At 44.6% G+C, this 25735-nt stretch overlaps 1 protein-coding gene across 1 annotated transcript in view; it reads left to right on the plus strand.

Moving 5' to 3' along the window:
* The window catches only part of NHSL2 (NHS like 2), a 241997-nt gene that overhangs the window by 79252 nt on the left and 137010 nt on the right, over positions 1–25735 (plus strand). Inside the window, exon 2 of the mRNA XM_063601902.1 lies at positions 18944–19012. Coding sequence (XP_063457972.1) covers positions 18944–19012 — 69 coding nt within the window. The remainder of the gene's footprint in view (positions 1–18943; positions 19013–25735) is intronic.

Below are 25735 nucleotides of genomic sequence, written 5' to 3' on the forward strand. Positions count from 1 at the left end.
TTCCCCCAACCCATGTCCTCTGGGTTCTCCCTCTCTGTTGGCGATCCAGCCATCCAGCCCACCTAGGAGTCATCTTCATTCTGCCATCTCCTTGCCTCATAACAACCCTTCTCCTTCACCCGTGGGCCACCCCCTCTACACACACACACACCCATACCCAAGACCACCCCCCTCACACTGTTGATTTGCAGGGTCTTACACATTCACCCTTTCTCCTTTCTTGTTAGTGACCTCCAACCTCATCACCTCAGGCCTACTACTTTCTGTGCCTCCAGTTACACCTCCCACAACACTGGCCTGGCCCCAATCCATCTTGTCAACACTGCTAGATGAATCTTCCTGCAGAACAGCTTTCCAAGGCCTGCTCAGACTTCCCCAAGGCTTCTCTGCTGCTTCCAGCATAAAATCCAAATGCCTCAGCCTGGTTTTCGAGACCCCATTCTACCTGCTCTCTATTTCTATTTCCAAGCTCTGTTCTTGCCACTTCCCTACTGGACTGAGAACTTCTTGAAGATGAAGAACAAGCCTGGCTAACTACTGGGGCTGTGACAGGACAGGAGAGTGTCTAGGACATTGGGAGTCAGGACCTGTTTGCTGAGGGAGTGAAGGAATGAAAGAATGAGCGTGGTTAAGCCATCACAAGACTCATTTTGCCAAATAGTTGTGCAGGGTCCTCTGTCACTGACCAGTTGGGTGACCTTGAATAAGTCCCTTCCTCTTTCTGGGCTTCGTGTCTTCAACAGGTGTCTCAAACTTGCAGCTCTTGGGCCCAAAGGGCCTGCAAACATGTTTTGTTGGTTGGCACATTAACGTGATTTTGAATGCCTTTCTGGAAAGCGTGTGTGCTGTGGTTCCCCACTCTTCTCCCATTTTCTTACACCTCCCCACCTCCCTTATTTTCATTAGCTGCTTGGTGCCTAAAGGCATTTACATTTGTGACTCTTGGATTAGGTGGTGTTTACTCACCTTTCAACTCTGGCGTGGCTGGAATTCTCTGTTTGACCTGCTTTGAAATGAAAATTGCAAGTGCTTTGCTTAAGTGATTTCCAGTGTCATCTAATATACAGCAGTCAGGCCAGACTAACTTTGCCTTCCCAAAACAGGCCACCAAAGAACAGTGGAATATGCCGTTAGTATTTCTGACTTTGGCAGTCAGCTGCAGAGGGAGATTTTATTCCATTGAAAATAATTGTCTTTACATAGCCCAGCACAAGTGGTGCCCATTTATAGACTAGAAAGGACCAAGCACAGCGTGCCTATTGGCAGCCAGCTGGGCCTATACAGAGGGCACTGGTTGCAGGCACAAAGTGTGAATTTAGCCCAAGTTGCCTAGCCCAGTCCTTTCCAGAACAAAGTGCTGAATGAGGGGTGTGTGCTAGAAGCATTTCTCTCTCTCTGTCTCTCTATGTCTCTCTGTGTGTCTTTCTCTTTCTCTCTCTCTCTCTCTCTGTCTTTGGCTGTCAGTGGCCTAGTTTGCACTAAGACTCCATAGAGATACGCACAGAGGGCAGGGAAGATCAAGGAGGCATTCTCATCACTGGGTTCCTTTGCATTAGCCAGGCCCAAGGGCCACATGAGTTGCAGATCTGCCTGGCCACAGGCAGGCAAGGCACAGCTCACTGGGAGATGCTAGACAAACACAGCAGCTGCTGGAAGGCACTTGCGTAGTCTGGACAGCAACTGAGTCCCACACATTTGGGCAGCATCTGGGTGAAAGGTACTGGGAGGTGGGCAGAGAGGGCTGGTGTGGGTGTATGTGCCCATCACTGGGCATAGTCAGGCACTGGGTCAAAGTGGAAGCACTGATGGCCTGTGGAGCCAAATGGCTGCAGTCACTGGGTGTATGTCTACATACATACCTGGTGTGTCCCCAAAATCAGTGTGGAGGGCGTAGAGGGGCTATTCAGTTAGGGACACACAATAACATATCCACCTGTATGTAGCAGTTGTAGGCATCTGAGATGGTGGGGTGGGGAGGTGAGGAAGGAAAAGGGGAGAAGAAAGACTGTTTCTGACTAAGCTGTTTCATGTGTCCAGAACAACTGCAGGGAGCTTCCTGGGGTGAAAAAGATTGACTATGTATCTTTGTCTCCCTGTTTCTGCCCTGTCCTGCTCTGCTGCTTAGGAACTCAGGGAGACAAAGCCCTAGTACTGTTTGTCAAAGTCAAATAGAATGGATAAAGCAAACTTTCCAAAGAAACTTTATGGAACACATTTCAAAGCCCTGGAGAAGCAATTTTAGGGTTTTTTGTTTTGTTTCTTTATGTTTTTGGTTTTCTTTGCATGACTGCCACTAACTTATGTCAGCAAGGCGTTAAGTGAGACACTTAAGATCATTGCGGCTGCCAGGGGAAGTGGGTACACCCGCTTGTGGGGCTGTAAGACAGCACAGTCGCTGAAGGGCATTAGAGCTGGGCTGGGTTGGGCTAGGCTGTGGCTGGGACTGAAGACCGTGAACACAGCGGGACATGATGTGGTGTTGGTATGACTGTGGGTGTGCTGTGTGTTATGTACATGTTTGTGACAGCACTGAGGGACCTGGCTGTAGCTGTAGTGTGTGGATTTGTTCCGTATAGCTTGAAACCAGGGTGCTCTGGCAGCGACAGGAACAAGTATGGGCCACAAAGCCAGAGAGCCCCAGTGTCAGCTAGATGGGAGGGGCGGGAACTTTTCTCACCTTCATTTCCACATAGCCAGCTGGGCCTGTGTCTCTGGCAGTAGTTGCTGGTGTCTGAAGGCTTTTATTCCGCCTCTAACTGGCCTGCAGTATTCCAGCTGGAAGCCGTGGAAGCCCACACATTGACTTGTGCCGTTTCTGGCACACTCAGCTACCCCCAGTGGCCTGGAAGCCCAGCTTTTCCTGCATAGCCCTTGGTTGAAGACCCATACCTGAGCCTTATGTTCAGCGAAAGGCCTTATCATCACACAGTGAGGCTTCCTGCTAAAATGCAATCGCCTACTGAGATGGGAGCCATGGAGGGGATTCTGGGGTTGCTGTTCTCTATCTTTTGAGTAATTGGGGGTCAAGGCAAGCCAAGCCCTGGCCTGGTCTGCAGCTGCTGTCTGCACACTGCCCAGCCTCTCCACCCACTTCCACCATCACAAGGAGAGCTCTTGAGTACCCCGGAGGGTTTGAGGTAGACATGATGGTCCTGTAGGTGGTGGGCATTTGGGTTGTCATCCGCATAGCTACTAACCAGCTGGCCAGGCCTGGCATGGTATGGAGGCTCTGTCTGAATGAGCCAAGGATGCTCCGTCTTTAGCAGCAGGACTTTTGAGCAGTGAGAAGGCACTGGGGTTCCCTGGCCAGAGGAGGCAAATCAAATGCACGCAGGGCCACACTCCCCACCTGCCTCCCAGCAGGTACCATAAGGGTGAGAGTCGGCCAAGTGTAAGACAAGTCACGGTGTGACCAACCATAATGCCTGTCTTTTTACATTACTTTTGAAAACACTATGCAGGCCAAAACCAAAAAAAAAAAAAAAAAATATGGCCAAACCAAAAGCATCTGCAAGCCACATTCAGCCTTCTGGCTGCCAGTTTGTATCGAATGTGAAAAGCAAAATTTAGTTGTACATCACTGAGAATTCTTTTGGCCTGGTGAACTCTTTCTTGGTCTTCCACATCTAGCTCCAATGGCATCTCTGAGCCACTTTCTCTGACCCTCTCCTTAGGCCAAACAAATGCTTCTCCTCTCTCTGATCCCTTAGTATCTATTGTAACATATTAGTATATTCATTCATTCATTCAATAAACCTCTATTGACTACTCTGGCAAAGGTAGTGCTGGGGTTACAGAGATGAACAAATAAGAAATAACCCCTGCCCTCGAGAAGCAACCAGCCTGATTGGAGGAAAGATGGGAGGGCAGACAGACTGAGAGATCCCTGAGGGAGGCTCCCTCTGTGTGTGTGTGTGTGTGTGTGTGTGTGTGTGTGTGTGTAAAAGTTGAGGAAGGTAGGCTTCGGGTGAAAAGGAGATGGCTCAGCCAGGTGCTGGAGGAACAAAATGAGTAAATCAAGCTGAAGAGGAGGCAGGGCCTTACTGGCGCAGGGAGCCCCTGAGCAGACCCCTGGAGTTATGGATACCAATGGCATGTTCACGCCCCAGTGTGTTGCCCTATGTGACTAGTGTTTAAGGAATGAGGACAAAATAATCTATACCTCAAACCCCTGAGGCACGCAGTTTACCTGCATACCTGCACATGTACCCCTGAACCTAAAATCAAAGTTTAAAAAAAGGAATGAGATGCTGTAAGTGGCTGTGGATCTTGGCTTTTTGTCCTCTGAAGGCAATGGGGAGCCACCTGCAGGTTTGGAGCTGGGGAGTGATGAGTCTGATCTCAGCTTTGCAAGGCCCACACTAGAGCCTCCACATGTTAGACAGTCAGGAAGGGGGGCAAGACTGGTGATGGGGGGCCAGCCAGGGAGCTGTGTCCCCAGTGCCTGGACCTGCCCACTGCATACTTGCTGAGTGAGTGAGTAGATGAATGAGGTAGGAAGGGATGTGGAGAGTGGCTGCTGCCCCCACCCCTGTTTGGCAGGGGTGGCTTTCATAGGCATCCACTTGGGCATCTCATAGGCATCTCAGACTTGACCTATTCAAACCAGACCCCTGGCCTTGCCCCCCAAACCTGCTGCTCCTGCAGTTTTCACCATCTCAGTTAATGGCAGTCTCAACTTTCCAATTGCTCAAGACCCAAACCTCAAGGTCATTTTTGACTCTCATACTCCACATCCACTCCATTAGTAGTTTATGTTGTTTCTACATTCCAAATATATCCAGAATCAAACCACTTGTTACCACCTTCAAGATCTGTTCTCCTGTCATCTCTCGCCTAGGTAATTATTTGCAGCAGCCTCCTAACAGGTCTCCCTGCCTATTCCAGCTTGGATCCTCTATGCTCTACTCTCAGCACAACAACCGGTGTGATTCAGCAAAAACATAAGTCAGGTCATGTCCTTTCTCTGCTCAAAACCCTCTACCGGATCTCTATTTCAGATGAAAAGCCAACGTCCTTACAATGGCCCACAGGCCCTGCATACTCTATCTGACCCCCTGACCTGTAGGACCTCACCTCCTGCTCTCCTGCTACTCCTTCTGCACTCTGCACCAGCCACACTGGCCTCCTCACTGATCCCCAAACAGCCTCCAGGGGCTTTGCATTTGCTGTTCCCTCTGCCTAGAAATCTTTTCCTCTAGGTACCTGCGTGGTTCACTTCCTCACTTCAGGTCTCTCTACAAATGTCACCTTCTCAATGAAGCTTTCATTGACCATCTTATTATAGAATAACACCCCCAGCCCTGCTGGTCCCCTGAGCCCCTCCGTTGTTTCATTTTTCTCCAAGCCAGTTATTGCATTCTAACTTACTACATATTTTACTCATTTGTTTTATTTATTGTCTATCTCTCTCCACAGAATGTAAGCTTAATGAGAACAGAAACTTTTGTCTGTTTTCCCCTGTGGTATTCCTAGTGCCTGGACCAGTGCCTGGCGCATGGGAGACACTCAGTAAGGACTTATGGGATCAATGAATAGGTGGACTGTGGGGATCGGTGAGGTTGTCCTGGGCTATCTCAGGGCCATGTGATCTGGGATTCTCAGGAACAGATCACGTAGGGGAAGGAGAGAGCCACTGGACTGTAGGAGTTAGCAGGTCTAGCCAGGGTGACCTTGGGCAAGTCCCTTCCCCTCACTGTCCTCAATCTGTCCATTTATAAAGCAATTTATAATTTGATGTGATTGTCTCTAAGGACAAGCATTATGAGCCTCTGGGGGCAAGGTGGGGGCCTGGCCAACTGGGCTGCCATTCATGCCCCCTGGGCATGAGGGCAGAGATCCTCACTCCTGCAGTTCCCCATTTCTTTTTTGACTTCTTTCAAAGCGCCATCTTATCTTCACCCCACATCTATAAACATACCATGTCACAGCTGTTCAAATAGTGATGGGGCGGTGGCTGCCAGTCAGCTTCATTCAGCCAGGCCAGCTGTGCTCCCTGCAGTATGCCTCACTCTGGCTTGAAGGCCTGGGCAAATCCAGCAGTGGGATAGCATCCACCCCATTTTTCAGAGCAAACAATTCTATCACACCTGCCACACAGGTAGGCCCATCGCTGGAGCAACCTCACCTCCTCTCCTAGACCAAACTCTGTAGAAGAGTCTGGTCTGGTTTGGGCCAAGTGTTTATCAAGCATTTGTTACATTAAATTTTAATCCTTATGCTAACCATGTGAAGTAGGCATTATTAGACTCATTTTCAGAGGAGAACATTGAGTCTCAGAGGGGTTAAGAGTGCTGCCCAAGGTCCCATGCAGGACCTCTTCCCCCATGCAGGGGTCTCTTGGAAATCTGCTGACCAAGGTCTAGGAGGCTCACCCATGGTTGGAGCAATGAGACGGGCAGAAAGGATGCTTCGTTCTTCCTTCAGCTCCATCCAGGCCACAGGTGGAGCCTAAGTGGTGGAAAACAGGCCAGCCCAGATGGAAGTCATCACTATCCCACTGGTTCCCTGAGGGCTGAGCAGAAGGGAGGCGCCTTCCCCGTCTTGCCCTGCCAGGAATGTGGGGCGTCCTGAGAGGCTGGGACCAGTGAGCAATGGGGGCGGTGTGCGAGTTACTCCATGTGATAAACTATTTTCCTTTCTCATTCCAAGGATCAGAGAGCACTTGGTGAGCTGTTCTTTGTTCCAATGGAAACAGAATATCAGAAAAGCCCAGTGGGGGACAGTCAAAGTTTCCTTTGTCTTCTTGGGCTAGGAGGCTGAATGGGAGGACTGTGGCAAGGTGGGTGGGGCAGGGCCACTATAAGGGCAACAAATCGGTAGAAGGGGGATCAGGACAGGACTCTACGACAACAATGGGGGAAAAAAAACCCACAAAGAGCTAAGAACGTGCCAGTGGGGAGGCCTTACAGCCTCCCTCATGCAGCCTTACTCTATGTGGATCTGCTAAGTCTGACAGTCTCCAGCAAGGGGCTGGGGAGTCACAGCACAGCTAGTGCTCTCCTGGCCCAAGATGTGCCAAAGGCCACCTCCAGGACCACTGCCCTCCACACGTCCTCTGAACTCCCTGGCCCAGTCTTTTTACTGCCCCCATAACACAACGTGTTTCTACCAAGAATGATAGGAATTCAAATTTATCGAAGTCTTTGAAAGTTTGCCAAGCACTTTCCCATAGCTCTCCAGGAGGCAGAATAGCCTACTGGTTAGGAACACAGGCTCAGGGCCCATACTGCCTGGCTCTGCCATTCCACTGCTGTGCGATCTTGGGTAAGTTACTTAGCCTCTGTGCCTCAGGTTCCTCATCTTTAAAATGGGAATAATCACAGGATCTACATCTTAAGGCTGTTTTCAGATTAAGTTGGCTAATGTTTAGGCTCCCTAAAAGCAGAGATTTTTGTCTTTTATTCATTGCCATGTCCCTAGGGCCTAAACAATCCCTGGCACCTGGCAGGGACTCAACAGATATTTATTAAATATATATAAAGGGCTTAGGATGGGAGCTGGCACTTAGCACAACAAGTGTTAGTTTTTGTTGTTATCTTTTGCATTCTCACAATAGTTCCAACAGGAGCATTCTGAATTTCATGCATGTTAGTGTTGCTCCTCCTTGTAAGGTTCAAGTTCTAAGTCAAAGTACTGAAGGAATATGCAACAGACTTAAAATGGAGGGCAAAAGTTTGGGCCACAGAGGATTAGGAGTACAGCTGTCAAATATTAGTAAAAGCATTCGTTCATCCATTCATTCAGTCATCTATTCTACAAATATTTCACAAATACTCCTAAGGGCCAGGCCCTGAGCTGAGAGCTGGGGATGTATTGAAGACAAGATAGACAAGGGTTTCTACATTTGAGGAGCTTAACTTGTAATGGAAGGAGACTAGCAAAAACAAGTAAAGATCTAAATAGCACTTATTAGCACTTATTCAGATAGCAATAAGTGTTATGAAGAAAATCAAGTAGTATAATGGGATAGAGAATGGCTGGGGTTGTGTATGTGTTGGGGTTGCTTTAGTTTATGGTCAGAGAAGGCATCTGAGGTAGGAACACTGGCACTTTTCTGGGGCGTCTTGGTCTCAGGTCAAGGACCTCTGTTGAGAGTTGGCCTGTGACACCATATCATCACCACCTCATCCTTCTGCCTAAGGCAGGGGTAAGCTGCTCAGTATAGTTCTGGGGATCTTTACGTGGAGGTTTAGTGTGAAGGGCTGGAGAGAAGGGGGCTATGAACATGTGGCGCCTGCATAGGAAGGTTCTGGCATTAGTTGTCCTCTGGCAAAACCTATTGGTTGCTCTAGGTTAAACGATGGTCAATGGCCTTTCAGCTCCCCCTTCATCTTTCTGCACTCTCAGGGAGGAGGTGTCTGGCCGTGGGGTCCTCTCCACTGCTGATCTATACTCAATGCCCTCATGCCCCATGCTCATTCATGACACCACCTTCACACATGCAAACACTGCCTCATCTTTCAAGATAGCTCAGACACCATCACCAGTCACACTGGAGGGCCCTTATTCATTACCTGTTTGAGCATCTCCAGAGCATAGTATGGAATGGATACCTAATAGGTGCTTAATAAATGAAGGAATAAATGAGTGACTGTTGTTCCTTCTGCTTCCTCAGCTGACTGGCTCATTCCCACTCATGCATCAAGACTCAGCTCACACATCATCTTACATGAGAAGCCTCCCTCAACCTCCTTGTGTCTGACCTGGGGAGCTCTTGTTCATCCTTGATGTTCCCCTTGACTTCCTCAGCCAGAATTTGGCCCTCCCACCTCTGAATGCTCCACCACATTCTATTACCCTCTATCATATCCATCGCTCTACAGGCACTGTCTGCTACTGTCCTGTCACCTCCCCTAATCTCTGATTTTCTCAGGCAAGGACTGTGTTTTGGTCATCTCTATATCCCCAGCACTAGCCCCTAGAGGGCGCTCAATAAATATTTGTGAAATTAATGGGGAAAAAACCGTGAATGAATTGTTTGTCAATTTTGCTTAGAGTGGTGTGCTGGGGCTGGCTTGTAGTGGTTTGCGAGAATCAATTGTTAAATATTTAGGAAACGTATGAGCCAGTTGTTAAATACAGCCATCATTAAAAATTAAATTATATGAGAAAACAGAAGACAAACTGAAATTGAGAGACATTCTACAAAATAAATGACCAACTAAATACAATATGGGTCCTGGATTGGATCCTAGAATGGAAGAAAGACTTCAGTAGAAAAGCTGGTGAACTCCAAATAAGTTTGTACTTTAGTTAATGTTGTACTAAGTTTAATTTCTCAGTTTTGATCAATGTTTTATAATTATGTAAGATGTCAACATAAGGGGAAGCTGGGTAAAGGGTACACAGAAACTCTCTGTACTGTTTTTACAACTCTTCTGTAAGTCTAAAATTATTTCAACATTTAAAAAAAAATTGTCAAGTTCCAATACTTCTTGGTTGTTTCACTTTCTTCTTACTCATTAACATAAATGAAAATATCAACCATCATTCATTTAGGAACTGCACTTGCTCTTCTGTTATGGCCGAAGTTTGGCTATTGATATGTGTTCAGCAAAAATCAATGAAAGCATTATGGGAGAATCCATTGGTTATATGGAATTTATAATAAAGAGTATTATATATTTCAGTATTATCTGTAAATTGAGCACTTCACATTCTTATATAAGTAAATTTATAATAAACCTATGTATGTATGAGTATATTTATATATACGTTTGTGCATTTTTTTTGAGAGCTGGTTGCTGAACACTTACCAGAACACCACCGGTCCTACATATGAATTATGATCTCATCAAACACATTGAAGGAAAGAAAAGAACATTGCCCAGCACCTTCTCTGTGCGAGGCTGTACTATCCCTTTGTGTTCATCATTACAGGTGCTCTTTACCTCAACTCTGTGAAGTGAAGGTATTGTGGTCTCCATTTTACAGATAAGGATATTAAGGCTAAGAGAGGTTAAATGACTAGACTAAGGTCAAGTATTGGTATACAGTGAGCCAGGATTAAACTACATTCATCTGAGTCCAAAGCCAATTGTATTAGTATCATATTGCTGCTGTAACACATTACTGCAAATTCAGTGGCTTAAAACAACACAAATTTATTATCTTACAGTTCTGGAGGGCAGACGTCTGAGATTGGTCTCACTGGACTAAAATCAAGATGCTAGCAGGGCTGCATTCCTTCTTAGGACTCTACGGGACAATCCTTTTCCTTGCCTTTTCCAGCGTGTAGTGGCTGCCTGCATTCCTTGACTTCAAAACCAAAAGTGGCCATTCGAGTCTTTCTCACATCCCATCACCCTGATTCTGCTTCTATACATCTCCTTCTCTGACTCTGACTCTCCAGCCTCCCGCTTTCACTTTATAAAAACCCTCATGATTACATTGAGCCCACCCAGATGAGATGGGCAGCTTCTCCCCATTTCAGTCAGTGTCAGCTGATAAGTAACTTTAACTCCACCTGCAAACCTTAGTTCCCCTTGTTATGTAACTGAACACATTCACAGGTTCCAGAGGTTAGGATGTGGACATCGTTGTGGGGGCTATAATCCTGTCTATCACCCTTGTGCTTTTTCCATGACCTTCTCCTGCCTCACCTGTCATTTTAGTGGTCACAAAATCTGATGTGGGGCCTATGGAATTCTTCCTGACACCTGCATTGCCACACATCTCTGTGCTCTCCCTTTGGAGTAAGATGCCCCTTTCAGTCATTCACCCAGCCAGCCAGTCAGACAGCCTTGTAGGGGAATGGCTTCTAAATCCTGGGGCTTTTAATCGTGGACATATATTTTACCTATGTTCTTACTAAAGTGTTTTAAAAAAATACTTTCCAAGATTTTTGTGCATTCCTGGCTTTTTACTTCCTTTCCACAGTGCTTATATGGTGCCAGAGCCCTCCTTTCCAACATGGCTGGTTTCGCTGTGCTACGGTTTACCCATTCCCACCTTCTGGACCTGTTTCTAGTCAGCAGCTAGGATCATGCATTATTTATTTGTTCTTCTCATAGACTTTTACATTGCCTTATTCTGGAAATGGCCCTGGACTTAACTAAAATGTACTTTTCCCACCCCTGCCAATGAGGTATATGTCTGTCTGTGTTTACTATTTCTCTCTGACTGGCTTCTCAGAAACAGACTCTCTAAGTAACAGTTTCCCATCTTCCCTTGTTTCCTCCACACTGAGATCCCTAATTCTTGTCACGAGAAACCTCCTCCACTGAGACCAACCGAATGGCCAGAAGTTGCCCCTCCCCCCAGGAAGCCTTAACAGCCAGACCCATCTCTTCACCGCTTGTGAGCTCTGACTACAACATTCTTGTCTCTACCTTCAGTCTTGTCAACAGCTCTTTGCTCCTCATTTCTACCTGTCAGACTTACACCCATACTTTGGGGCCCAGTCTGAATCCTACCTTAAGGTAGGCTCACCTTGAGGAAAACTTTCCAGATCATCCCAGCCCAAGGGACTCATGTCCTCTGTATGTGTCTAAGACTTATTGTCAGCAGCACTTATTTTGACAAATTTATCATCTACCATTATGGAGAGGTTGCAAACTGTTGGCTGGTGAGCCAAATAATAATGCCCACAGGTGTATTTTGTTTAGTCTGCATGTGGTTTGTTTCTTTTTAAACTATGTGCTAACATGTAGCAATTAGTAATCTTTCCATAGAATCTGGATTTCTAGCTTCTTTGAAAAACAGAAAAATCTGGTAATACTGGATCTGTATGCCCCCAAGACAGTAGTTAGCTAGATTGGCATGGCCGGGTGGCAGCTTCCACTTTAGATGGAGTATGTGCTCTCCAGCTAGACACAGTCCCCATTGCTCCGTATTGTCTCACTCCAACCTCATTCACTCATTTATAGTACCTTCCTGGCTCCTAAAGGCATTTGAGTTATCTGACATATTTCACACCTGCCTAAGTTTCCAGCTATATTACAGTCTCTTAGAGGAAAGAAACTTTATTTTGAATTTGTTTTGCTTCTTTTATGCTGCTGTGGACATAGTAGATGCTTGATCAATATTGAGAGAAGAAATAATTTTACTCTAGATAATTCTAGAGTGTGTTAGAATTTACTTTTGCTGCAAGAAAAAGCTTTATAAATGTAACATCTATTAAGAGAGTACCATGTACCCGACTCAGTGTCAGATGCCTCGGAGCAACTTTGTGATTAGTGATATTGTTCTCATATCACAGATAAGGAAACCGAGGCTCAGAGAGCCTATCCAGTAGGACTGGAGCTGTAGATCTGGTAGTCTCTGTGGTAAGAACCAAAGCCTTTGTTCCATGAGGAAACCTTCCTAAGTATCAATGCTGGAAGCAGAGAGGAGCTTCCCCTGAGGCTCTCTGGTAAAGTTTGTTTACAAACTCACAAACTCTGAGACTTAATTTGGTTTGGATAGAGATTGAGCATTTATTAAATGCTTATTGTGTGCTGGGTATTTACCAAATAACTGCACTTATTTTTGGACTATCAGGAATTCTGAGCATCCTAGGTAGCCCACTGATAAGATGAGGGAAATACACATAAATAGACCCTAATTGCTGATGGGATTTGGAACCCATTTGGTGAGTCACATTCAATTGACAGAGTGCCCACTGGTTCCCTTGTCCATATGCGCACAGAGATTGTGCTATTCCCTCATGCTGTCACTGGTCGTACTGACGTGTGGTGCGGGATGGGAAAACATGGAGAAATTATGCGTGTTTAATTGCACAGCAGCAAGCAGAAAGGAATGTGAGTGCCAAAGACTCCCACTGAAGCAGAAATCTGGTGTCGTGTGTTGCTGAACAGCTGCAGGAAAATTTGTCTGGACCTTTGGAGGCAGAGAGGTGGGTTTGCCATACTTTGGTTCTGAGTAACTTTGAGGGCAATGAGGATTTATAGGCAGCAGATATGTACATCTAGAAGTTTCACTCTGGAGCTTTCACCTGGTTTCTTTGCTACCCTATCCCTTCCAGCCACCACCAGTTCAAGCCATGGCTAGGAGCAGAGGGAGATAGGAAGGCCTCAGCCCCAGGGCCACTAGGTTACTCCAGGTTTCATGTGTCCACAGCCCTGCTTAGGGCCACCAAAATGCTCAGGTTCAGCTGGGTGGGCTAAACCACCTAGAACTGGGTTCAACTCTCTCCTCTATTCCTACAAGTATGGCCTTATGCAAGTCACTTAATCTCTTCAGGCCCAAGTTTACTTCTATGTGTGAGGAGTCAGAAGGTGATGTTGCGTGGGGCCTGGCCCATATCTTAAGAGATGGATCTATGTCCATAACACCCTGAATGCTCCCAATCTCATCAAGAGATGGGATCTGTAAGCTCTATAATGATTCAGTTGAACAATAAACTATCATAGTCGTTACTCTGTATTGCGGGCCTGACAGACCCTATGCTAAGCCATTCGTTATCTCTTTAATCCTTAAAGGAAAGATTAAAAAAATCTTGAGTTAGGAGAGGAAGAGTGACTCATGGAAGGTCACCCAGCTAGTAAATAACAGAACCATCATGAGCTCCAAGCAGAGCCACTCTAGAGCCAACGCTTCTAACCACACCACCTGCCTGGCATTAGTTCCACTTCACACATGAGGAAACTGAGGTTTAGGAGGCATTATTATCAGGGGCAGGACTTGGGTTTGCAACTTCTGTCTCTTTTATTTAACTTGCTGTGTCACTTTGGACAAGTTGCTCAACCTCTCTGAGCTTTGGTTTCCTGATTTGGAAAATGTCAGAGTCCAAAGCCTCTGGCAGCAGTGAGAAGCAGTATCCTGTGGGAGATGGTGGAGGGGAGGGGCTAGGAATGTCCCGGAGACAGAGAATGAGAAGACATGGGTGTGACTGTGGCATTATGAAGTGGAGGCAGATCTGGAACGGAGACTTGCCAGAGTGAATGTGCCTGGCTCGCACTGCCTATTTAGCAGCCGTCCTGTGAGAGCCCAGATGGGCCAGGTGGGCAGGAATCTGGCCAGGCTCCACAGGCACACCCACACCGTGAGCTGCTGTTGCCACCTAGGGGACAGGCAGTGACCAGGGGCCCAAGTTTGGCTGTGGCTGTGGCTCAGCGGCTGCACATTCCCAGTCTCCTGCTGGTTTCCGGAGTGGAGAGGGACGGCTTGCTCCAGGAGTGGGGAGGGGAGTAAGGAAAAGCAGTGAGGAGTGCTGCCTCTGGTTTGGGAGTTATAAATAAATCCATCTGGAAGTGTTTGGGGCTGTGGGAGCCTGAGGTCAGCCCTGCAATTCAGGCCATGTGGTGCATATTTCCATTCACACCAGAACCCCCCCAGCCCCCTACCGCCCCGCCCCAGTCCCAGGAGACTGTCTGCTAGGACCTATCTGCTCAGGCCCAGGAGAGCTGGGCGAGAACCTTTCAGGCCCCAGTTTTCAGCCCCCACCCCCACCTTCCTCTCCTGGCAGCCCAACTTCAGCAAGATAATGTCTGAGAAAGTGCTTCAAAAAGTTTTATGTGCTATCCAAGTGTTGGTTGAATGAATGAATGAATTTTCAATTCAGCATTTAGCTTGTAAGTTCCCCTTGCTGGGAAGGGGCCCCTTGGTAGTTATGGAAGGCGAGGCATTCTGGACTTTTAGCCTCCATCTCAGGATCACGTTTCCCACCCACCGAGCTAAGGCAGGCTGAGATACAAATGCATATTGCCCAAGTTTTGTTCATCTTTCTATCCTCAGCACCAAGGGTAGCGCTCAGTAGGCATTGGTTATATGAATGAATGAGTATCTATATTAATTTTTTTAAACAACTTTTGTAGAGACAGAGGTCTCTCTTTGTTGCCCAGGCTGGTCTTCAACTCCTGGCCTCAAGGGGTCCTCCCGCCTTGGTTTCCCAAAGTGCAGAGATTACAGGCATGAGCCACTGCACCTAGTCCAATTTGTTAATTTAACCAACACTTATTGCACATCCTCATGTGCAGTGCACTCTGCTGCATGCTGAGATCACAGTGGAGAACAACATAGAGTCCCTGCCTCATTGAGCTAGTGGTCACTGTGTTTCTTGGTGAAAGTACTATTGTTGCTTGGGGTGAGACAATTCTTTGCAGGGTGGGATTCTGTGCATTGCAGGATGTTTAACCTCATGATTCCCTGACTCTAAAGGCCAGTAGTTCCCCGGAGTCATTTTGAACAACCAGAGATGCCTCTAGACATTTCCAAATACTTCCAGGGAACAGGAGAGTGCAGCCCTGGTTGAGGGCCACTGTGGAGGAACTTGACAATGGGGCGTGAAGCAAGGCGACCTCCAAGGTGTGAATGTGTTGAGTCCTCTGAGTTCACTTATAAATTGGTGGTTTAGAACTGGGGAATCACGTTTGCTTTATAGAGATGTAAGATGATTCATCAGTGGCTGGATTAGGCCCAGAAGCCCATAATTTAGCTGAGTTACATGGTTCTACCAGACTGGGTTAGTGCTGAGGGGCAGGCATCAAGATGGCAATTTCGGACATGCTGATGAGATGATTACTTGAAAATGTCCAGAAAGTAACTAGAATCTGATCCCAGGGGCAAGTGAGAGGTCAGCTCTCAAGATATAAATTTGGGATAAGGAGGTAGGAGTTAGACCTGAGGCCCAGGTTCCATTAAGGTTATCCAGGGAGAAGGTGTTGGGAAAGTTGCAGAATGACTCCAGGATAAGTCCAGAGGTAGACAAAGTAGGCCCCAGTGGTATCTCTTCTCTGCCTCCTCATTTCTGTTCCCATGGTTAGCACCCTGTTTCAGGACTTCAATTTGTGACAGGACCACTGCAGCAATCTCCTTACTGGCCTTTCTGCTTTTGGTCTCTCTGCCTGTCCGAATTTTCTTTTTAAAACATGGCTTTCATCATGTCCCTTCCCAACATTCAACAAGTCCAAACTGCTTAGCCTTGCATTCTCACCCACTGCGATCCAGCTTCCCACCAACCTGACACATCTTTGGTGAGTTGGCTCCGCGTTCCCCTTTCCAGGTTCATGGTTTATCCGTCTCTCAGACCTTACTGTGTGGCTACACAGAACCCCAAACACACACTGCCTTCCTCTCCTCCATGCTATCTCCACCCCTGGGATGCTCTTTGACCCTCTTTCCATTTGGAAAAATCTCACTCAGGCATCAAGGCCCAGTGCAAGTCTCCTGCATTTCCCCAACCCCTCAGAGGCAGGCAGATGCCTTCCCACCTCTGTGCACCCTCCTCTCCAGCTCTCGCTCTGTTGCCCAGGCTGGAGTGCAGTGGTGCCATCACGGCTTACTGCAGCCTTAACCTGCTGGGCTCAAATGAGCCTCCTGCCTCAGCCTCCCGAGGAGCTGGGACCACAGATGTGCCACCATGCCTGGCTAATTAATTTTGTAGAGAAAGGTTCTTGCTCTGTTGCCCAGGCTGGTCTTGAACTCCTGACCTCAAGAGATCTTCTCACCTTGGCCTCTCAAAGTGCTGGGATTACAGGTATGAGCCACTGCTCCTAGCCATCCAGTTTTTCATATACACCATGGGACTGCAAGTCTCTCCCACAAGACTCTGAGGGCAGTGACCATGACTCGTTTTGCTCTGCAATTCCATTGCCCAGCCCAGTGTGAATGGACAAGAAAGTGGGGCTGAGGATGGGCTGGTATGGCAGGGCAAAGAGGAAGTGGAATGGTCTCTTTCAAACCTCACCATGGATCTACTTGAGCCACTTTTACCTGCTCTCTCCCTACAAGTACTGTCTTTGGATGAGGGTTTGTGGAAGAGCTAGGAAAGAGAAGGAGCCAAGGCAAGGGACAGGCAGAGGGAGCAGCGTGGAGAAGAGAGGAGATGCTGAGAGGATGAAAGAGAAAGAAAGTGGGGGAGAGCAAATGTCTGCATTGGTGGTTCACATACATAAAGGATTCAGGTATGGTAGAGTGGAATAAGAAAACATTTGGGATTCTGAAAATAAAATCAGCTGCTTTGGCAGGTCAGCTGAATGTACAGTTAATTAATAGGCATTAGTGCCCTTTGGTGCTAAGCTGTGCATGGAACCATGTCCTGCTGGGATCAAATGGCAGCTACCCGGGGATGCCCTTTTAATAAAGAGCAGAAAGCAGCACTGGCATGTAAGAGCTGGAGAATCCCTCAGAGAGTTCTTCTTAAGGGCACCAGGGACCACTGGAACCCCAGAGTTGCCCCACATCACTGGCCTGGCTCTTGCCAACGAAAGGTGGGCATGAGAAGAGAACTAACACATACTGAGCAGCTAGTATCCCAGGGGCTATGCCAGACACACAAAAGCTCATTTGATCTTTACTGCAACTCTGTGAGGTAGCAATTAGCCCTGTTTTACAGATTAGAAAATCAAGGTCCTAAGGAGGGTTAAGAATCTTGCCCAAGGGCACACCGCTTGAAAGTCTTGGATCCCAGATTCCAATGAAGGTCATCCTCTCCCCTTGATGAGTGGGCCAGGACGCAGAGGTTGGCAGCAGTTTGCTCTCCATTCTTGCTGACTTTGGCTGTGGGGCTGATCTCTTTGGATTGATTTCTTTGAACATAAACAAAATACCATCAGTTTTTCCTGGCTTTGGAATGAGCCCTCAGAATCATGTGCTTTTCTCCAGTTTCTAGCTGGGTGCCTTTGCTGGGGGAGTTCGTGAATATGAAGCAACAGGTCTCATTCTGAGAATCAACACTGTGCACCAAAAAATACCAGGGTACTTTTGCTCCCAGGAGGTATTTCAAGCTGGAGGCTTTCAGCCTATGGGGCCAAGTTTTCCATTTTTTCTTCCCTTTCAATGACCTGCATATGATTGACAGTTGCCTGTTTTCCCAGGAAAATTATAAAATCTTTATCAAAATACTGGCACCTTTGAGTTGTTGCCCACACTCTGTTCTGACTGACTGTGTGACCCACGTCCCTATCTGCTCAGTGGTTGGACGTGTTCTGTCTGCTGTCAACCTGTGAGTCGGTGAGTAGAGGACAGGAGGTATGGACAGGACAGGCTGCGGACAGTGTTTTCCAAAATTCTGATGTGACATGTTTAAGCCAATTCGTGGAGGAGCCCATGGAGGTAGAGTGGCTGGAGCCAATAAGGGGTTTAGAGCAGGGGACAAAATGGCACCCAGCACCACCCCATGGAGATGCGGCTTTGGGGTGGGGTAAGTTGGCTAGAAAACCCATGATGATCATTTTCTGGAGTTGTTCTGGAGTCAGGAACAGTCTAGAAACCCTTTGAATTGAACCTTGGCACAGAGTTGTATGTCCCACACATGTGATAGGGTATTAGGATTATCATGCTGCATGCAAGACCTTCTGAAATCTTGCTGCATAATAGAACTTTCAGTCATACATAATGACATGCTGAGGAATAAGTTGCTCATCTTGAGTTTGGCCTTTTGCCCTGGTCATTGTAGTGGAACAGGATTTTTCTTCACCACCTTCAAAATCGATTCAGAATCTGGCTACTTCCTACCACCTCCACTGCTATCACCCTAGTCCATGCCACCATCGTCTCTGGCCTGGATTATTTTAGTATCCCTGTCACCAGTCTCCCAAAGTGATGCTGTGAAAACATAGTGTGAGCATGTCAGTATCTGCTCAACATCCTCCACTTGCTCCCCATCTCACTCAGATTCAAAGCCAAAATCTTTATAGTAGTCCACAAGGTCCTGCATAATCTGGTCCCCCTTACCTCCTTGACATGATCTCCTACAAATCCCATCGTCTGCCTCTCCATTCCAGCCACACTAGCCTCCTGATCATTCTTTAAGTTTTCCAGGTACATTGTATTTGCTTTTCCTTTTGCCTGGAATGCTTTTCCCCAGTATGTCAGGAAGGATCCCTGGAGGGAGTGCTCACAGGAACTGGGAAACGGTTGCTGTGTGGAGAGAACCACCTGACGGGAGCTATGGCCTTTGGCAGAGGGATGCCGCCAACTCATGGTGACCCTGAACAGAGAGAGTGGATGACTAAATACCCCAATCTCACTTTTCCTTTTTCTTCTGGTTTCTTTGCAGGTGCTTCCCATTGGTCAAACCTAACCCGAAGCCAGAGGGCAAGGGAGCCTGTTGATGCCATCCACACAGGTCAGCCTACCAGGGTACAAGCTGTGTGGAGAAGGGTGGAAAAGATGTGGACAGACAAATGGAAAATGTCCAGAACAACTGGATATCTTTGTAGTTGGCTCCCTCACTTCCTTCACATCTCCACTGGAATGTTTGTTACCTTTTCAGTATGTTTCAGTTTGTTACCTTCTCAGTTTGTTACCTTCTCTGGCCACCATTTCTAAAATTTCAAGCCCCAGCCCTCAACACCTCATATCCTCCATCCATGCTGTTTGTTCTTCCTAGCACTTAATACTATTTGACATGTAATTTATTTATTTCCCTTGCCTATCGTTGGCTCTCCCACTAGAATGAGAGCTCCATGAGGGCAGGGACTTTGTTCTGTTCACTGCTATAGTCAGTGCCTAGGACAGTACCTGGCACAGAGTAGGTGTCCAATAAATTGTGAATGGATAAATGATTCACAATGGATAAATGATGTACTCTCTGGGGCCACTCTAGTGAGTCTGCTCTCAGCCAGGCACAGCTGGATGTAGGTTACCAGTTGTTACTCATTCCTGCTGTTCACAGTTTCCTCTAAAGAGGCTCAACTGCTGCCATGTTTTCAGGTCAGCGGGTGGCAAGGCCTTTGCTGCCTCCGGTATTGAAACTTGCACAACAGTTTGTTGACTTGAATCTTATGGAAATTGTTGCTGCATTAATTGGCATGGACTGAGCTTTGTGTATTATTTAAGTTGTCATCAGCCACAGTGGGTAGATTCATAGTCATAGGGGCACTGGTTCTTCCAGGTGGTTCTTCCATACCTCAAAGGTAGCCTTGATTGCTAGTGGGCCTATTTCCAAATTAGGAGGCTCAGTAGCCACTTCCTTGAGGCTCAGGGGCAGGGGACCTGTGAACTGGGTCCTATGACCACAGTGTTGGTGACACAGGGATAGGTGAAATCAGGATAAGCAAAACAGATATACATTTCTAGAACAATGTAGTTGTGTCCAGGCTGATGTTTTTATTATACAAATAACATAGGAATAATATTCTTATTGTGAAAAAAAGTCAATTCAGCTACAATTCAAATCTCTATCTCTCCGGTCCCACTCTGCTCCCCGAAGGTAACCACTGTTATCAGTGTAGAGTGCCCACTTTCTTCCAAATCTCTTTCTGTGCATACACAGTTTGGTTTTATGTGGGTACTTAAAAATAAATGGTGTCACACCACATATACTAATCTGCTTTTTTTCACTTAGGAATATGTCTTGGAAACCTTTCTGTTTTAGGAGACTTATGGATCTAGTTCATTCTTGTTTTCTTAATTAAACTTTTAATTGTGATTAAATTATGGATTCACATGCAGTATAAGAAATAATACAGAGAGGTCCCATGTACCCTTCACCCAGTTTTCCTCAATAATCACTTCTTGCAAAACTATAGTACAATATACAAGCAGGGTGTTGCCTTTATACAGTCAAGATACAGAATATTTCCATCACCACAAGGATACTTCAAGTCATCCTATCATAGCCACGCCTATTTCCCTCCCACCCTAACCTCCTACTTAACCCCTAGCGACCACTCATCTATTCTCCATTTCTAAAATACAGTTGTTTCAACCAGGTTATGTAGTAAAATAGAATCACACAGTATGCAAACTTTAGGGATTTTGTTTTCAGTCAGCATAATTTTCTGGAGATCCATCCAGGTTGTTGCATGTATCAATAGTCTGCCCCTACCCCTTTTCCAATAATCTGCTCCTTTTTATTGCCGAGTAGTCTTCCATGGCATGGATGTATCAAAGACCGTTTATCCATTCACCCACTGAAGGGCATGTGGGTTATTCCCAGTTTTGGGCTATTATAAATAATGCTGCTATAAACCTTCACGTAACAGGTTTTTATGTGGAAATAAGTTTTCATTTCTCTGGGATAAATGCCCAAGAGTACAATTGCTGAGTCATATGGTAATTGCATGTTTAGTTTAAAAAACAAAAAACAAAAAACTGACGGCCAGGTGCGGTGGCTCACACCTGTAATCCCAGCACTTTGGGAGGCCAAGGTGGGCGGATCACGAGGTCAGGAGATCAAGACCATCGTGGCCAACATGGTGAAACCCCATCTCTACTAAAAATACAAAAATTAGCCAGGCGTGGTGGTGCGCACCTGTAGTCCCAGCTACTTGGGAGGCTGAGGCAGGAGAATTGCTTCAACCTGGGAGGTGGAGGTTGCAGTGAGCTGAGATCTTGCCACTGCACTCCAGCCTGGATGACAGAGCGAGACTCCATCTCAAAAAAAAAAAAAAAAAAACTGGCAAACTGTTTTCCAGAGTGGCTGTACCATTTTACATTCCCACCAGCAATGTATGAGGATTCCAGTTTCTTGGCATCCTCATCATCATTTGGTGTTCTCACTGTTTTCCCTTTTAGCCGTTCTTCTCTAGGTGTGAAGTAATATCTCATTCTGGTTTCAATTCTCATTCCCCTAAGATTAGTGATGTTGAACATTGTTTCATGAGCTTCTTTGCCATCTGTATATCTTCTTCAGTGACTTGTCTATCTATTTATGTCTTTAGCCCATTTTCTGGTTGAGTTGTTTGAATTTTTAACTGTCGAGTTTTGACAGTTCTTTATACATTTTAGATACCAGTCCTTTGTCAGACATATGGTTTGCAAACATTTTCTCTTGGTCTGAAGCTTTTTCTCATCCTCTTAACAAGGACTCCATAGAACAAAACTTGCTAATTTTGATGAAGTCCAATTTATCAATTTTGTTTTTTTGGATGTGTTTTGGTTTTCAAGTATAAGGTCTGGCTTATATGGCTAGCTTTAGATTCCAAACACTTTCCTGTTTCTTCCTAAAAATTTTATAATTTTACATTTAAGTTTCTGATCCATTTTGTTGATTTTTTTTTGTATAAGGTGTGAGATAGATTATATCATTTCCTGAGGCTGCCGTAACAAGTAACTGTAAACTTGGTAGCTTTAAACAACAGAATGTATTCTCTCATGATTGTGGAGGCCAGAAGTCTGAGCTTAAGGTGTGGGCAGGGTTGCACTCCCTCTGGAGGCTCTAGGAGAGGATCCTTCCTTGTCTAGTCCCGCTTCTGCGGCCAGCCAATACTCCTTGGCTTATGGCCATGTCACTGCAATCTCTACCTCCATCTTCACATCATCATCTCCTCTGTGTGTCCGTCTTATAAGGATACGTGTCATTAGATTTAGGACTCACTTGAATCCAGAATGATCTCCTCATCTTAATTATACTTGCAAAAGCTCATCTTCCAAATAAGGTAACATCCCTAGGCTCCGGGAATCAGGACGTAGACGTATCTTTTGGGAGGGCACCATTCAGCCCACTACACAGGTCAAAGTTCATTTTTTGGTCTATGTCCAGTTGCTCCAGCACCATTCAAAAAGGCTATCTTTCTTCCATTGAATTGCTTTTGTACCTTTGTTGAAAATCAGTGGGGCATATTTGTGTGGGTCTATTTCTAGGTTCTCTACTCTGTTTCATTGATCTGTGTGTCTGTCCCTCCACCAATACTACATAGTGTTGATTATTGTAGCTACATAATAAGTCCTGAAATTGGATAGAGTGATTCCTCCCACTTTATTCTCCCTTTTCAAAATTGTTTTGGCTATTCTAGTTTCTTTGCCTTTCCATATAAATTTTGGAATAAACTTGTCTATGTTTAAAATATCCTCCTGGAATTTTGATAGAGATTGAGCTAAAACTATACATAAATTTGGGGAGAACTAACATCTTTACTATGTTAAGTCTTCTGATCCATGAATGTGGCATATTTCTTTCTCTATTTAGGTCTTCTTTGATTTCTGTCATCAGCATTTTGTAGTTTTCAGCATATAAGCACTATACATATCTTGTTACATTTACACTTAAGTATTTTGTTCTTGAGCAAGTGTAAATGGCACTGTATTTTTAATTTCAGCATCCATGTGTTCATTGCTAGTATATAGAAATACAATTTATTTTTGCAAGCTTATCTTGTATCCTGCAACCTTGCTAAGCTCACTTATTAGTTCTAGGAATTGTCTTGTAGATTCCTTGGGATTTTCTATGTAGACTATAATGCCGTCTCCAAATAGGAGCAGTTTTATTTATTCTTTTATAATCTACATGTTTTATCTTTTCTTTTTTCTTCTTTTTTTTTTTTTTGCCTTATTACACTGATTAGAACTTCCAACACTATGTTGAATAAGAGTGGTGAGAGCAGAGATCCTTGCCTTGTTTCCAATCTGAGGGGGAAAGCATTTAGTCTTTCAAGCATTGTGTTTAATGTTAGGTATAAGTCTAATATTGCTTGATCCAGGAAAAAATATATATAATTTGGTATAAGTTGTATGTAGATGCTCAAGTTAAGGAAGTTCCCTTTTTGCCCTATTTCTCAGAGTTTTTTTTAACTTATAATAAGTGTTAGATTTTATCAAATGCTTTTTCTGCATTGATTAATATGATCATGTGATTTCTATTAGTTTGTTACACTGATTGTGTAGAATTAGCATACAATTCTTTAAACATTTGGTAGAATTCTCCAGTGAAACCATCTGGACCTGGAGATTTTAAAGGGAGTAGTTTTAAAATTATGAATTTCATGTTTTTAATAGTTATAGGGCTATTCAAATCATCTATTTCATATTTGGTAGATTTGGGAAGTTTCTATTTTTCAAGAAATTGGTCTGTTTCATCAAAGTTGTCAAAGCATGTAGCATTGTTCATAGTATTCCGTTATTACCCATTTGATGTCTGAAGGGTCTCTAGTGATATTCATTTCCTTCCTGATATGAGCAATTTGTATGTCTTGCTAGAGGTTTGTCAATCTTACTGATCTTTTCAAAGAAGCAGCTCTTTATTTCATTGATTTTCTCTATTTTTCTATTTTCAATTCTGCCTATTTATGCTGTTATTTTTATTATTTTCTTCCTTCTGTTTGCTTTGGCTTTATTTTGCTCTCCTTGTTCTAGTTACTTGAGGTAGGAACTTAGATGATTGATTTGAGACCTTTTTTCTTTTATAGTATAAGCATTTGGAGCTATAAACTTCTTTTTAAGCATTGCTTTAGTTGCATCTCATAAATTTTTCTATGTTGTATTTTCATTTTGATTCAGTTCAATGTATTTTTAAAATTTATCTTGAAATTTAAATTTTCATATTTGACCCATGGGTTATTTTAAAGTGTGTTGTTTATTTTTCAAGTTTTGGATATTTTCTTATCTTTCTGTTATTGATTTCCAATTTGGTCACAGAATACATTTCATTTGATTTCAATTATTTTAAATTTGTTGACATTTGTTTTATGACACAGGATATGTCTAACATGTTTTGTATTCCATGGGCACTTGAAAAGGATGTGTACTCTTCTGCTGTTGGATGAGATGTTCTATAAATGTCAAATTAAATCCTGTTGTTTGAGGGTGTTATTGAGTTCCTATATACCCTTGCTGATTTTCTATCTAGTAGGTCTATCCCAGATGCCTGCTCAGCCTTCTCTGACTTCACCCCAGTGGGGAAATTTGGGGCACCTGGTTATAGCTTAGCAAGGGTGAAAAGCTATGTTTTCAACCCCTCCTTTGCTGGTGGGGTTGGGAACGGGACCACATATTTTTTTCTGTGGTATTTGGCTAAAGAATTAGTGTATAAAAATTTCTGCCTTGGTAAGAGAGAGCATGCTTTTTAAAAAATCTGCCCCTGTTGGTATTTTCAGTTTGCAGACTTTTTCAGCTTCAACTCTGGGATATATGAGGCAAAACAAAAATCCAGGGAACTCACCACATGCCGTTCCTTGAGTCCTGAGGTCTCTTGCAGGTGTACATTCTTCTCTCCACCTCCTCTCCAGTCTTTTTGTGTTCACTTTATATATAATGCTCACGGTTTTTTGTTGTGCTTTAGAGGGAGGACCAGGGAAAAGCATGTCATTCCATCTTCCCAGAAGCAGAAGTCCTAACTTATTCTTTTAAAATGTTATGTAACTTTGCAGAGTATGACTTTTATCAGGATTTATTTAACTATTCACCCATTGATGAACTTTTAGGTTGTTTCTTCATTGTGGTGGCTAACACAATCTTTCAATAAACATCCATTCAATAAACATTTGTGTACACGGGCAGGAGTTTCTTCATGATAGATGCTAAGTGGCGTTGCTGGGTAATAGGGGATGCACATTTTCCATGTTAATGGGTGTTGTCCAATTTCTACCCATAATGGCTGTGCTCCACCCAGCAGTGTATGAGAGTAGCAGTTTTGCTCAACTTCTTGACAACACTTGATAATAGTCAGACTTTGAGTTCCGAATGTAATGAGTGAAAGATGATATCTGGTGGTTGTTATCATTTGCCTTTCCTTGATTCCCAGAGGCTGAATATCTTTTCAAATGTCTGTTGGCCATCTGTAACTCTCCTTTTGAATTACCTGTCCATATACTTTGCCCATATTTGTTTTGAGTTGTTTACCTTTTTATTGATTTACAGAAATTCTCTATATATTTTGATTGTTCTTTGTCTAATACATACATTTCAAATACATTTCCCCAGTTTATTATTTGTCTTTTAACTTTATTGATGGTGTCTTTTGCCTAAAAAAAAATTATTCTTTTGTGTAGATTCAAATTTGTCAACCACTCCCTCCTGGCTTTTGGGCTGTGTTTGTGTGTTGTTTAAAATGACTTTTTCCATACCAAAGTCACAAATATATAAATCTCTATTTTTCCCATTACAGGTTTCTATTCTTTTTTATATTTAG

Source organism: Pan paniscus, chromosome X (genome assembly GCF_029289425.2).
Source record: "Pan paniscus chromosome X, NHGRI_mPanPan1-v2.0_pri, whole genome shotgun sequence".
Lineage (NCBI taxonomy): Eukaryota > Metazoa > Chordata > Mammalia > Primates > Hominidae > Pan > Pan paniscus.